Source organism: Vulpes lagopus, chromosome 1, assembly GCF_018345385.1.
Source record: "Vulpes lagopus strain Blue_001 chromosome 1, ASM1834538v1, whole genome shotgun sequence".
In the NCBI taxonomy this organism is placed as follows: Eukaryota; Metazoa; Chordata; class Mammalia; order Carnivora; family Canidae; genus Vulpes; species Vulpes lagopus.
In genome coordinates, this window is record NC_054824.1 from 169,692,752 (window position 1) to 169,708,778 (window position 16,027).

At 41.6% G+C, this 16,027-nt stretch overlaps 1 protein-coding gene across 1 annotated transcript in view; it reads right to left on the reverse strand.

The window, feature by feature from the left end:
- The window catches only part of LAMC1 (laminin subunit gamma 1), a 123,203-nt gene that overhangs the window by 35,310 nt on the left and 71,866 nt on the right, over positions 1–16,027 (reverse strand). The window contains exons 2-5 of the mRNA XM_041755724.1: positions 10,011–10,315; positions 5,459–5,589; positions 3,412–3,578; positions 350–538 (exon numbers count right to left, since the gene is read on the reverse strand). Of these exons, the coding sequence (XP_041611658.1) occupies positions 350–538; positions 3,412–3,578; positions 5,459–5,589; positions 10,011–10,315 (792 nt within the window). The remainder of the gene's footprint in view (positions 1–349; positions 539–3,411; positions 3,579–5,458; positions 5,590–10,010; positions 10,316–16,027) is intronic.

Genomic DNA, 16,027 nt, shown 5'->3' on the forward strand with positions numbered 1-16,027 from the left:
CTAAACAAAATCATTAACAGGGAAGGACTCACAAAGCAGTTAACCTTTTCCAGTCAAAGTTCATATGGTCTCTAGGATCATGTTACTAATTATTTACACAAAACCATTACTCAGGCCAGCCCCACACTTATTTATATACACCAGAAAAATCATCGGAAAGTTTAACTTGATTAAACAGAGTGGAGGTTGGGGAGTCAGGCAGATCTGGAGTCGTTTACGTGTTACAATAATGTACACACTTCCATACTTCACCTGTGCAGATGCCCAGGAAGCAGAGCTTTTTTTCAGGGGAGACAAGGAGTATTTCTGTTTGTCTTTCAATCCATCAGGCTGATGCTGGAGGACTTACCTACAGGACTACAGTGACATGGAGAGCAGGCTTCATGGCTCGCAAGGCGGAAGAAATTCTCCCGGCACCTCTCACAGTTGGCACCATCTGTGTTACCCTGGCAGTTGGTACAGTGGCCACCATGGCCGGTAGACCGATATAGTTCAGGGTCAAAGTAGCACTCCTGGGATCGGCCATTACAGTCACAGGCTGTCGGCCAAAACATAGGAGTTGAGTCAGATCCACCTTCCTTTGATGAATGGCATTTCAAAAGACTAAGAAAACCAAACCATGATTTCCCACATCTCTGTGGCACAATGGGCAGTAGAATAAGAACGCCCACTTAATGCATCGTTCATTTAAAAACAAAAACAGTAGGTCAATAAAGGCTTTAGATAGCCAGGTTATCAGTTTACTAAGAAACGTTCTTATCAAAAACAATGCCATCATAAAACACCAGAATTCCCAAACTTGGGAATCTCCAGGGAATTGTTTATATGCAAGTAAAAGGCAAGTCAAATTGCAACTTGTCTGAATCTTTATCCTTCGTTCTAATACCAACTCCAACAACAGAGGGCTTTATATGCAGGCTTTAATTTACCTTAACTTTTCAGGTCCCAGACAATTGAAATACAGTAAGACACTAACTTTCGAAGGGCCAGATTACTTGCATGGCCAGACTGGCGTAACCTGAGACACATGGGTTAAAATTAGCACTTCTGTAGATGGAAGCAGAACTGAAGGGAAATCTAGCTTCACCAGACACATCCTTCTACTGGGAAGCCACAACGCCAACTGGGTCCTCTGTTAAGTAGCTATATTCCCTACAGAACACAACTATATTTTAAGAACAAGTATATGGAGTTATAGAACTTCTTTTCCATACTTATAGTAAGTTTATTTTCTTAGAATTATTGATTCTACACTAAGTATAGGCAGTATCTTGAGCACTAAACACAATTTTATTTGATTTCAGATAAAGCAAATTGTTTTTAAAAAATGTTAGAATATATTTTTCTGTTTTTCACCTCCTTCTTTATAATCTGTTCTTTTGTAGTATTATACTTGAAAACATTTTGGAAACTTGAATTACTGGCACCAAATATTAGAGTTGTGTTAAGTAACTCGTAGAGTTGCCTTTCTCTTCTTCATTGGCTATTTCTCTTCCCTCAAGCCTCCTTAGATAATCCTGCACATCCCATCCCCAGCCAAACCCAGCCCATCCCCACCCTAAATGGTTTGGTGCTCTGGGACTATGAAGCAGAACAGTTCCCTTGTCTACACAGGTGAAGCAGACACTGTTGTTTCCTTCGTAAGAGAGAAGGCTCTAATTTTCTCTTCTCCAACCCCAGCATCCTGACAATATTGTAGTACTATTCTAACCTCCAGAAACTTCACTCTTTGAAAAGCTGAAGTGACCCAAGGAAGAAGGCAAATTGATTTAGTTCCTCATCAAACTCCTTTAGAAATTATATTCAGTCCATTTCCCGGTGGTAAACTGGCAATACATGGTTATGTTTTTTTCATAATGTTCCCGGAAAGACTCAAAATATAACCCTATCACTTAGCAAAATACTTTTGAAATACATGTGTACATTTATTTAAATATCACATCATAGGGGTATTTCAGTGTTTCTGTTAAGATTTTTATCATGTTGCTTCTAACACTAGCTATTACACTTCAGTAAAGGAACTGAAGCTCAAGCAAGTGCCTAAGAATTCTAGAGGAGGCTGCACAATTTATCTTTAAATCTGAGATTTGCTGAGGAAAAGGGAAGATAAGAAAAACTGCTCTAGGCAACTAACAAATAGTCATGAGTCAAGATAATGGTTGTTTCTCAAGGTTTCTAACAATAATTCCAGTGAATTCAGAGTATCCTTCTTATTCCTTTTTTTTTTCTTTTTAAAGATTTTATTTATTCATTCATGAGAGACAGAGAGAGAGAGAGGCAGTGACACAGGCAGAGGAAGAAGCAGGCTCCATGAAGGGAGCCTGACGTTGGAACTCAATCCCGGGACTCCAGGATCACGCCCTGGGCCGAAGGCAGGCGCTAAACCGCTGAGCCACCCAGGGATCCCCCTTCTTCTTATTCCTTTATTAAGAGTATATGATAGGCAATATTTATAAGGTCAGAAAAAAATTATCGCTGCTTTAAAAGTTTCTTATTTTTAAGTCCTTGACAAAGCATGATTGCGTAGTTTCGTGGTTCCTTTCTGAGGCTTCTTTCTCTATCTGTTCAAAATAAACCAAGCCATTACAAAAGGATAAAATGATGTTCAATCTTTTTCTTTTACCCTTTTCTAGAACTACTAGGACCTACTTTCCTTCCCAAAGTCACCCACCTCTGCATGGGAGGAGTAAGAAAATCCTCCCCATTGTGGTCTTTAGAAATAAGGAAATGGGGCAGCCCTGGTGGTGCAGCTGTTTGGCGCCGCCTGCAGCCTGGGGTGTGATCCTGGAGACCCGGGATGGAGTCCCGCATTGGGCTCCCTGCATGGAGCCTGCTTCTCCCTCTGCCTCTCTCTCTCTGTCTCTATGAATAAATAAATAACATCTTAAAAAAAAAAAAAAAGAAAGAAAGAAGGAAATGTGTTTTAAGAAACGAAGGAAAAATAATTTTGAAAAATAATCATTTGAATAGCAGTCCTACTTTAGAACTTGACCTACCCAACACATGTTAATCAGTGATCCCGACTGCTTGCATAAATGACCATTGGTAGGAGAATATTTTGCGTGCACCAAAGACAAGACTAGAGAAACCATGTTTTATAGTAGGCTATACTGGCCCAGGACTTGGATCTAAGTGAAGTTCTGAACCTTAGAGATGCTGCTCTCAGTCTGATATGTGTGTTCATGAAGGAAACACAAACGAACCTACTTTATATTGGTAGCCAATTGCCTGCATCTATGATTTTCCTCTGATGTGCATGTAGTTTACCATTCTTTGCTCTCAAATTACAGAAGCAGCACTGCCTTTCAGAGTTTTCCTTTCAAGGAGGAACAGAAGGAAGTCACCCATTCCTTCTCCCCACTCTGGAAGTTCTCAAGATAATTTAACAGACTGAGGCCAAGGGGCACTCACGCAGGCATTCGCTGGCGCTCTCAGCAGTTGCCCTCCTCCACGGCCGGTCGTTGAAGAAAGGCAGACACTTTTCACAGTCTACCCCATAAGTATTATGTTTGCAATTACACACCAACTTGTCAAATTCATTCTTCACACACTCACTTGCATGTCCGTTGCATTTACACCTGGGAAGAGAACAGACAATCAAAAATATGAAGGGGCCATAAAGTCACAGAAATGGATGCAGAAACATGATGTACAAAGAGAACTAAACACAACCCCAGGATGTATTTTTAGTTTTACCATTCAAGACTCAGTTTACAAACTGAGGAACTAAACAAAATTAAATAATGAATGTTTGAGTTTTCAGGTAAAAAGGAAAAATCAAACAAGCAAACTCCCCCACCCTAAAACATCTGTATTTAACAGGGAATGGGGCATTAACCAGACACAGAAAGAAAGTGTCTAAAAATTTGGAGGCTTCAATAATTTCTAGGATCTCTTCCTGAAGTCAACTGTGTCAAGCAGCAGCCAAGTGTGGAGGTCAAGCAGAGCAAGGACCTGGGAGCCTGGCTGCATGGGTTTGGAACCCTGCCCTATGACTTATGAATGTAACTTAACCCCTATGCCTTACCTGTAAAATAGGGATGATGAAAATGTCAATTTCACAAGTTATTGGGAGGATCAAGAAGCTGCTTAATTTATGTGCTTAGGATTGTGCAGGCACATTACAAGTCAAAAATTCAGTCAACTGTTACCCATCCTAATGATTTTAAAGTACCCAGATCTGAAGGTAATAAGAGACATCTAACACCTCACTACCATATGGAACTCTGATACTCCCTCAGGTTGTTTGGGGCAAGGATCCCTGCAGGATCCCTTGAGGCAGGTACAATCATAAAGGACTCATGGAAATGCCCATGAATATTGAAACATGCTCTGGTGCCCTGATGTTTCCCTCACTGGCTTCTTTATAGATAGAAGCTGTTCCATAGCTCCCACCACTACTTCATAATACGTTTCAAACCTTTCCAAAACATCTTCAGTATACCAGGATAAATCCCAAATTCATATCCCCAGCTTTCATCTTTCTATCCTTGATTGGTACACAAATTCAGATGTCCCCCATAACCTAAAATTTTACACGTCTACAACTAAACTCATCATCTCCCTACATTAGCCCATCTTCTTCATTTCCTTAATAGTACCACCATTCTCCTGATCATTAAACCTTAAAATCATCTTTGACTAAAGTCCTGATAATTCTCGCCTCACAATAAAATCCATCTAAAACGTTCCTTTCCATTCTATTGTCACCACCCTGATGTCAGGTATTTGTCACCTAACACCTGGATCACAGCATCATAACAAGAATATGAATTCTCTCAATAGTACTCTACTTTCACCTTGCCTGCAATTAATTTTCCTCACCACTCTTTAGACATCAGAGGCCTACGCTAAAATAGTATATGATTTATCACTGATTAGTCTCTAACACCTTTCACTCCATCAATTCTACAAATTCACAGAAGAGATTTTCTTTAAGCCTCGTAGGTCTATAATCTCCCAACCCTACATTTCTGCTCATTACATGCCCATCCTCTTGCATCCCACCCACACAACCTCCTTCCTTATTCAAACTCTACCCATTCTTTAAAGCCTAGCTTAGTTCCCCCATCTGCTTCTCTAGACTGACAGTTCTGTCTCATTCTCTGACCTATGGCCTCTTTTAATCTAAAATATGTTTTCATTTTTCACATGTTCATACATCGCCTGCCCCATTCACTTTGTAGGGTCCAAGAAGGTCAAATCCTTCTCAGTAGGTGAATGTCTCATATTTCCTTCCTTGGTGGCTTCAGAGATTCTATCGCAGAGCTTTGCACTGAAGTGCCCAGGAGGAATTCACCAAGTGTGCTGATTTGACAAGGTTTTAGAAAACCTAATTACCTTGTTTCCAGGATAATGAGGTCTAACAACATTACTAATATGGTTGTAAGCAAGTTGCTGCCTTCACTTCTAACCTAAAACCCCAGTCACTTTGAAAGTTATTTAATAGTTTACTTACCTACCACCCACAGCAAAATCAGAGATTGCGTAATAATAGGACTTGAGAACTTTGGGGTCGTTGAACACTTCATCTCCAAAAGTGTTCAGGCGATTGAGAGTTACTCTGATGTCAGTAGCAGTTACCCATTCCTGTCGGGAGGGGAAAAAAAGAAAAGAAAAGAGAAAACAGAAAAAAAATAAAGGGACTAAAGATGAGAGACATAAATGGAACAAAATTTTCTTAATTTTTCAGTTAATATATAATGTGACTTATGTCCTCTTCTAGCATTAAATCTGTTATAATGTTTAGTATGACTTCCTTAATTTCCTAATATTTTTCTCCTTGACTCTTCTCTTCTTTTATTGAAGTTGTGTGACCACTCAGAGTCCCAAAAGTAGGAATAATACTCGTTTCTTCACATGGATGTTGAGAAGCTTAAATGAAATATACTTTTAAATGCTTAGCATACAGGAGGTATTCAACACACATGTCCCTTCTCTCCACCTTGTATCCATACCCCCAATTCAGTCAGAGAAACCAGCACAGAGCTCATGGGGCACCACGGTGGCATTAGGTATGCTGGTCATCGCCTTCTCCTGCCCATTTTGTACCATCTATCTCTTCTTCCATCCCCAATCCACTACTGAAGAGATCTGGGAGAGACATTCAAGTACAAAATAATAAAGCATTACACTGGCCAGAACCAACCAGATATAGTTTTTGTTTTGATCTTTTCCAAATGTCACTTCTCTGGGAGGCCTTCCCTGGCCACCCAATCTAAAATTACTGCCCACCCCAGCACCCTTTTTCACTTCCCTGTTTTATTTATATTGTCTGTTTCCACTACAGCCCCTGCCACCCTGCTACTGCTGCCACTACCAAGACGGTAAGCCCCAGGAGGGCAGGACTTATTTGCTTTGTGGACTGCAGTTCCCTTGTTTAGCATACAGTAGGTGCTCAAATAACATTTGCTAAGCAAATGAAAAAAATCTGACGAAACCACAACTGATCAAATTGGTACGTGTGCTATAATGACAGAGGACAAGAATGAAAGCTAGTTTTTCTCTAGGTTTTATGAGATCTAAGCCCTTATAATAAATGCCCTTTCATCGAGCTAATTTTAGTCAGATGTTTACATCTGTGGTAGATTGTTATAATAATGATTCCAATGAATCATGTCTGCCAGTGTCCACACCCCGTGTAGTCCCTTTCCACCCTGATTCTAGGCTAGGGCATGTGATTTGCTTTTGCCCAGGGGACGTGAGCAAATGTGCTGCAGCAGAAGTCTGATAAGCATGTGAGCACTGGGACTTACCCAATGGAATACTTCTGCCACCAAGTGAGGAAGCCTAGTCTAGCTTCCTTGAAGCTAGTAAGACCACAAGGAGAGAGAAATCCAACTCCCAGCCAACCTGCCAGCGAGTGAGCCCAGACCAACAGAGAATCATGAGAAATCATAAAGCTTAACGTAAATCATTAAGTTTTAGAGTAGCGTATCATGTATGACCACCCAAGACACCATTTCCATGTAAAGTCCTATTCCATGACTGCATATCAGCATCACCCGTGGAGACGCAACAAGCAAGTGCAGAGCTGCTGGCGTCTGTGTTTTCAGAAGGCTCCCCATGAGACAGGGAGGCACACCCCTGATTAAGAAGCACTGTTCAAACCATGCCAAACACCTGGCATAGAGAGCAACACAGAGGGCTCATAAAAGCTAATCCCCGTGAAGCCTCCAAGTATAATTAGAAAGGAGAAGAGATGATGATTCCACTGCATCCAAACTTGGAACTCCAATAACAACTCCCACTCATGGCCACAATGCTAGGAATCTTTTAGTCGTCTATAATGTAAATAGCTAAACATATCTTTGTATTTCATGCTTATTATATCTCCTTTGAGCTTCATCTTTATCACTGCTCTCCTTAAATAAAAGCTTCTCAAGGGCTGAGTCTAACCCATTTTTTCCATAACGGGCATCTTAAAAAGAACGGGCTCTGGAGCCAGACTTTCTAGGTTTTGAATGCCAGATCTGCTGCTTAAAACTGTGCGATTTGGCGCCAGTTATTTGATCTCTTCTGATAAATGACATTAATGTCTCACCTGTAAAATGGAGATAAAAGAAGTATCTACCTGCAGAGTTACCATGAGGGTTAAAAGTAAACTGTATATAAAGTATATATATATATATATATGTATATATATATATATGTATATAGTAAATATAGCTAATATACCTAAAGGGCTTAGAACACTGCTTGGCACATTATGGTCCACTACAGTAAGTGCTAAAATAAATGCTGATTATTGGGCAGCCCGGGTGGCTCAGCGGTTGAGCACCTGTCTTTGACTCAGGGTGTGATCCTGCAGTCCTGGGATTGAGTCCCACATAGGGCTCCCTGCATGGAGCCTGCTTCTCCCTCTGCCTGTGTCTCTGCCTCTCCCTTTCTCTCTGTCTCTCATGAATAAATAAATAAAATCTTTTAAAAAAATAAAAATAGGGATCCCTGGGTGGCTCAGCGGTTGGGTGCCTGCCTTCGGCCCAGGGCGTGATCCTGGAGACCCAGGATCGAGTCCCATGTCGGGTTCCTTGCATGGAGCCTGCTTCTCCCTCTGCTTCTCTCTCTCCCTGTGTCTCTCATGAATAAATAAATAAAATCTAAAAAAAAATAAAAAAATAAAAATAACAATAAAAATAAATGCTGATTATGATTATTATAAATCAGCATATGCTTAGTAATATTCGTATCCAATGAAACCAGGGCCTCTTCTCCCATCTGGAGATCACAGCTTCTGGAGAAAGGGTCATATCAGCTATCCTGTCAAATCAGTTATCATTGTCAAATAAGCTCAAGTCAAATCAGTTAACTCTCCTTGGCAACTGGGTATGAAAGCTAGAGCTTGGGATCCCTGGGTGGCGCAGCGGTTTAGCGCCTGCCTTTGGCCCAGGGCGCGATCCTGGAGACCCGGGATTGAATCCCACGTCAGGCTCCTGGTGCATGGAGCCTGCTTCTCCCTCTGCCTATGTCTCTGCCTCTCTCTCTCTCTCTCTCTGTGACTATCATAAATAAATAAAAATTTTTTAAAAACATAAAAAAAAGAAAAAGAAAGAAAACTAGAGCTCTTACATCCAGAGACACGTAATTAATGTTTTTGCATAATGATAGCAACAGACTAGATCTATTACAGATGCCCACAGCATTTTTACCACATTTAGCTTCATGAGTTCCTATGGCATAAAGAGTAGCAAACATCAGGGGTGCCTGGCTGGCTCAGTTAACAGGTATGTGACTCCCGATCTCAGGGTCGTGAGTTCGAGCCCCATGCCACATATAGAGTTTACTTAAGAAAAAAAAAAAAAAAGGAAGAAAAAAGAAAAAGAAAAAAAAAAAACAGTAGCAAACACCAGAATTCCTACAGCTAAGGGAACTGCTTCAAGACAGCCTGACAAGGCACATTGTTAGCAAAGGTGCCAGAACATGACTACTACATATGTTGCTGCTTTTTCCTGAGGGCTACACCACTGCCTCTGTAGGATAGTAAAATACAATAATTTGTGTAAGAAGAAACTATGCTAACAAATGTTTGCTAGTTTATCAACTTAAAAAAATTTGTAGATCACACCTCCTCTAGACCAGTCTTCTGCTTTTTCATCTATCAAAATCAGTTATTCTTTCTACTCATTTGAACACATCTTATGGACACTGCAAGAAACACTTTACTGAAAGGCATCTGCAAACATACTCATTGCTCACCATAACCTCAGAGTTTACCAAGATCAAGATTCACGATCTCCCAGCAAACTGCAGAAATACAACAGAAGGGAAGAACTAGGCCCACAGAGAAACATATTCTCATCTTTTGCCACCATCCAAACAAAACCACATGGCCAAATCAGAAAGAGTCCTTGAATATAAAAAACTTCAAGAGAAAGACTGAGAAGACACAAAAGCATAAAAGGGTGCCTGGGTGACAGTGTCAGTTAATTGTCTGCTTGAATTCAAATGTCACTGAATTCATTGGTGCACAAGGTCAGTTAAGTGTCTGCCTTCAGTTCAGGTCAGGTCATGATCTCAAAGTCCTGGGATAGAGCCTTGTGGCTGGCTCCCTGCTTAGCGTGGAGTCTGCTTCTCCCTCTCCCACTGCCCCTCCCCCTGTTCGTGCTCTCTCTCTCTCTCTCTAATAAATAAATTTTTTTAAAAAAAAAGAATGGATAGATTCAAATACTATCTTCAAAAGGTCAGAAGCAAAATGTTTCCACTGCGAGCAAATACCCAGTCAAAATTATTCCGTTTTTAAAAATATTTCTAAAATTTATTTCCCAGAATATAGTGGCAGGTACACGAGAACACAAGAACATCACGTGGGTGGCAGGAACAAAGCAACTTTCCTTCATATACTGAGAATACACAGGAGAGAATAAAATCCACCGTCTGTCCTGCTGGAATAGATGCTACTCCTACCCTTACTTCTGAAGTAGGACCATAGGCCTCCATACAGCAATCTTGCTGCATCTTGTACGCATATAAAAGAACTAACGGGCTACAAAGCCAACTTCTGGACACATTACCTGCAGCACAGGGCTATTGTCAAAGTTGTAGGCACTGGGCCTTCCTTCTAGGGTCGAAAAGGCCACGTTGCCCCCGGTTAGAGGGGAAATGTCACTGAATTCATCGGTGCACAAGGCCTGCTGCTCATCTCCTCCTGTCCTGATGAAGCCGCGGTTTGCCTTTGAGTAGGTGTTCTCGCAGGAGCCACTGTAGTACTGGTAAGGAATCCAGGGCCCATCTTCCCGTGTGCGCTTGTAAATGGCAAAGCTCTCTGGGCGGCTGGTGTGGAACTTGAGGCGCACATACGTGATGTCGAAAGCTTTTCCTGTGGGACAAACATGAAGTTCATACGTTATATGTATGAAGCAAAGAAATTCCCTCTATTCCCAATTTGCTTTGGAACTTGAAAAAGGAAGGATACACCCTAGACGAAGATGGTTCTAGAACCCACAACACATTGGCTATGTCCAATAGGCAATTCTTAACCTGGAAATTAAAAAAAAAAAAAAAAAAACCCTGGAAAGAGTGTGCATTTTGACAAGTTATACTTGGGTTCATAAGTTGGCTCCTAAAAGCTTGTTTAGGACACGCATTGTTTAAATCTTGTTTGCCATGAAAAATGGCAGCTGTACTTACACTATTAAAACCAAAACTGAATAAAATAGTGCATTTATTCTTAATGCTGGTGCTTCAGCAAAAGCAATTTAATTAAAAAAAAAAACAGAAAAGAAAATATTTGTTGACTTTCTAGATGGGTATTCTGGAAACTTTCAAGGTATTTAAAAACTCATTCTATTAACTATAATGTTACTTCTCAATGCAGAAGACTATCATGAGCACTATTATTCTACTTATCTATCAAGTTAAGAGAGGAATTTGAGAAAGAGAAAAGGACAGTGATTAAGAGATGGGGCAGAGAGTAGAGCAGGAACGAAGAAAAAATTCCTCCAGCAGCTGAACAAAAAGGAAAAAAAGAGAAAAGGAGAGAGGGGACTTTGAAGAAGTTGTTTGCGTATGTTCAAAGAATACACAAGATCCAAACACTGAGCAAGAAAGGATAGCAAAATGAAGGAGCCACTGGTCTGCTGTCACTCTGGAGGAAGAACCACTGGTCATACAGCTCCCTAGGGCAGCCAGGGCACGGTCTAATGGCTGGGACAGCTTGGTTGCCAGCCAGCATGTTGTTAGGTGGGTCAAAATGATAAAATGGAACTGTTTTTAATCACCTTTCATTCACCAACTGGATCTTTCCATCTCTGACAATATAGATTCTCTACAACTTCTATGCTATAGTGAAAATCACAGATTGGCCAACAAGTATTTGTTGGGCACAACTACACGTTCAGTCCTCTGCTGTGTACTTTGGGGGACAGGATGTGTTAGACATAGAAGGTCCTTGCACTCAAGGAGCTGACAGTTTTTCCTCCCCAAGTGAATTGATACTGCAGGAAGTACCATACTTGTCCTCTCCTACAAAGCCCACAGAAAAGGAATTCCTGCACAGTCTCAGAAGTGTTGAGGAGAGACTTCTGCCATCTTGTTACTTCCTCATATCCACTCATCCCTAGGGGAGAAGGAGTGACGGTCACCTGTGGCCAGGATGCTTCTCGGCTCACTCTCCAGCCACCAGCGGGAGGGCCTCCCCTCCTGCCCTCCTCAACGCAAGACAGTATGTCTGCCTTAATGCCAGGGAGGGGAAAGAGCAGAAAGCCCAGGTAAGTCATGTATCCAGGCTCTATTCTTTAATACAGTATTATCTATAATAAAATTAATATGATGAGCCATAACTAATTTGTAGGTGGTCTAGATCTTAAAAGAGAAGTTCGATTAACTGTGCATGAAACATACACACAGTTTTGAACTCAAAGGTGCGTGGCATGAGGAAAAGAATGCAGGACTAGGCACTGTGAGACCTGAGAGCTCAGGTTCTGGCTCCTTCAATGACTAGATGTGTGATTTCTGCTCTGCCATCTTCTCTTCTGCAAAAATGAGGGTGATGATCCCTGTGCCACCTTTCTCAAAGAGCTGTTGGAAGGTCAAACTAAGATCTTGCATATACTTGGCTAATTGCAAAACTCTATACAAATATGAGGCATTATTATAATAGAGTTTAGAAGAAAATTCCTGAATTAGGATCCTGGATATGTTCACATATAAGGGTCTGATTGTACGAGTGACTACATACAGTTGCCTAAGAACATTATACAAATCTGAATCTTCCGCCTAAGATTCAGTACGTTTTGCCTAGACACAGGTTACGCAAATCTAGTTTACACCCTACCTGTTAAAAGAATGAAAATTTAACCTCTATCTCTTTATCAAAAATGTTAAAATGTTACTCTTGAATGAGGGTGTGGATTCATAATATAGTATCTATGGCATTCCAGAGACTAAGATATTCTGGAACGGTAAAACAATTGAGTTTTATTCAGGAGCAGGTGATTTGGGATGCTCAAAGTCTGACTCACTAATCTGTGGATTATGGATTACCCTGCTTTTCTACTCTGTCTCGATTTCTGACATCTCATTGTTCTTTAACAAGTCAACCTGCAGGAGACTGGATCAAAGGAGAGAAGATAAAAATGGAGCAGGGTATACTGTGTTCCAGACTAAAATCTGCACTACAGAGCCACACTCTGAAAGAAACCGGCTTATGTGGTCACTCTCACTGCTGCCACAGACACAGAGCAATGGGTAGCAGAACATGAGTAAGCAACTTTGCTAGCCTTAAACTTTGAAGCAAACTAGTTTGCTGGCACTGGCCCTACCTCACTAAGCCTTGTTTTCAGAGCTGCCTATTTCATTCTAACTCACAGCAACAGTTGGAAGAGAAAAAAGAGCTCTGTGGCAATCTGTAAAGGAGGCTCACACATTCCACATGACAAGACAGCCACGGGTACCACCCTCAGAGTTCAAGCCAATCCAGGAGTGGATACAGACCATTGCAATTCCACGTGATGAGTGCTTTGATAGGGGACATGTACAAAGTTTTGGGAGCATGGAGGAAAGTCCCCTAAGCTGGATTTGCAGGATCAAAACACATTTTCTAGAAGAAGTGACGTCTACGTCCGGGACCTGAGGAATGCAGAGGAATTACCTAAAGCAAACAGTGATCAGTTGTCTAGGCAAATTAAACAGCATGTATGAAAGCCCAGAGACCACAGAGGAGTGATTACTGAGGAGTGAATAGATCAAGAACTGGAGGGTGGCTGGAGACAGGTTCACCAGGAAGGAGAGCAGGCCAAGCCTTGAGGCCACAGTAAAGAGCAACTTCAGCCTAAGGGCAATGGTGAGCCACTGAAGCATTTACACAGGAAATATATGATGAGATTTTTTAAAATTTTTTTAAAGATTTTGAGAGACAGACAGAGAGTCTCTGAGAGCCAAGGGAGGGACAGAGGGGGAAGGAGCAGGAAAGGGAGACAACCCCAAGCAGACTCCATAAAAGTATGAAACCCGGTGACCCTGAGATCATCACTTGGGCTGAAATCAAGAGTTGGCCACTTAACTGACTGAGCTACCCAGGTGCCCCCAGATTTACTTTTCAAAAAGATCGCTCTGCCACTACCACTGGGTAGAGATGAGGTTGGAAAGGACAAGACTTATAGTTGGGAGAACAGTTAAGACAATGTCGTAGTAGTCCTGTAGAGATGACAGTGGCTGACAGCTAGAATGGAGAGAAATGAGTGGATTTGGGTGAGGTGGAGGAGGCTGACCTCAATAGTAACAGTAACATATGGATTGTAAGGGGGAAAGGGAGCCATTTCTGAAGCCTTCTCTACTTCTAGTCTGTGAACATGCTATTTCACTGTCAAAGCTCCTTTTCCAGAAATAAGATGGAAGGATTAAAAATCACATTGTTTTCTAATTTAAAAACAAGTAGATGGAGAGTAGAACCATCCCCGAAATAAAGGCCAGGGGAGGTTAAGCAGGATTGGAGGCAGGGGTAGAGGGCGGGATGTGGAGAGGAGTTCAACTTTGGATATGCTAGTTGTAAGGTGCCTAAGGGTCATCTAAACAAGAGGAAATGTCTAGTTGGGAGTTGGATATAAGTGGTCTGCAAGCCTGAGAGAGATGTCTGAGTTAGATACACAGATTGGCAGATTGGCAGGTGGATGGATAATGAAGGTTGGGTATGGTGAGACCAATGAGGCAAGTGTGCTGAGTGAGGAGAGAGCAGACTTTTAAGATCACCCTGAGGGCATTAACATTTAAGCACAGTAGGACTGCAGAGAAGGCTGTGAGGCCCAAGAGAGGACAGCAAGTAAAAGAGTATAAATATGGAAGGCAAGAGGGTTTGAGGAGGAAATAATAAATGGTGTTAAAATATGCTAAGAGTCGTGTAAGACAATCACTGAGATGTCCATTGGCTTCAAGCTACAAACAGGTTGCTGCTGTACCTCCTGAGAGCAGTCCTGTGGGCAGAGTGGGTGGGACTGAAGATGAACGGCAGATATGAGGTAAGGATGTAGTCAACGACATCCGGCTAAAGGGGAGAAGAAGAGGAGAAGACAATAGTGGGACGGGACACTGGGTCACGGAAGATTTTTCTTTCTTTTTTGTTTTTTTAGATAGGAGATATGATGCTGTATTACATGCTGTTGTGCTCAAGTTCCCGAAGGGGGAAGGCTAAATGTGGATACAGGTGGGGAAATAAGAACAGGATTCTGTGCTGGTGAAAGAACTGGTTCCATGCCAGAGAAAACCTGCACCCTTGCTTTCTCTCTGGGTTCCAATGCAAGTGACTGAGTAGGTTTTAGGGGATGGAAGTTGAAAAAGAGTTCTGATGACTTCATCTTCTCTGTGCAATGAAAATTAAAGATACCTGCTAAGGGGGAGGGGTTGAGAGCAAAGCCAGTGGGGAATATCTGCAGAGGGGAGAGACTTCCTAAGAGCCACTGAAGAGGCCAGCAGAAGAAGCAGACCAGATGAAAAGAAGGCTTGCTAGGCAGAGACAGGGCTGCCGGGACAAGGGCAATAGGTTATGACTTTGTATAGACATTTTTGTGTGGGTATAATTTTCCATAGTCACTTTGCACCCCCTTTATAGATAACAGACAAAGGGTCTGAAATCACTTCAAGGAATTTGGAATCTAATCTGAATAAAATGGGAAGCCAATACGGACAATGGAGAAGAGTCAATTGTTAGTTTATCTACCCACAATTACCTGGAGTCCTGCATAACCAAGAACTGTGAAACTAAGGAGCTGGGTTTTATTCCATAAAACAACTGCTAATTGAGACCTGTCAAGTATGTTTGCTCTCATTCTCTCTCTCCCTCACCATACCTCCCTACTCTTTATCTATCTATCCTACTCGTTTCACAGTGGACAAAGTAAAAAGATCTAAATTGTAGATCAATAGAACACAAGACCAAGTCTCTGGATTCCCAGTCCAATGATAGCTACTCTACTATTTTTACCCTGTGGGAGCATCCAAAAGTAGACAGTATGACTCTAAGCCAAACAATTAAGAAAATCAGCAAACAGAAGTCTAGAAAGTACTGAGCAACTATATAACTAGAACATCTTCCCCCTCCCCTCACCTCATGTTCGTGCGCATGAAGACTAATCTCTAATACACACCCTCAAGAAAATATTTAGCTTCTGAATGTTCTACTGCTTTTCCCTTTCTCCTGCTGCATTCCTTCCATAAACAAAAAGACTCAAGTACAGATGCTTAGAATGAAGCACACAAAATTAACTAATACTTCCTGTTCTGACTCCTTCAGTTCATGCTGGCTGAGGGAATGAGAGAAGTGGAGGGGGCCCTCTGAACAATGAGAATCCAGCCTTTGTTAATGCAGGGCAAAGCCAAGGAATTCTGCTTAAGCCTCCTACGTGGTGAAGTATTTCTAATCTCTCTGAGTAGGGGAGAAACCCTTCCTGCCTTAGACTTGGAATCAAGTACTGACTGCTAGAGAACATAAATGCCTCTCTGTTATGTGCAACTCCGAGGAATTCCATGAGGATCTTGTGAAACAGCCTCCTTTACAATGAAGTAATGAATGACAATGGCTATACAGAATTTGACAAAA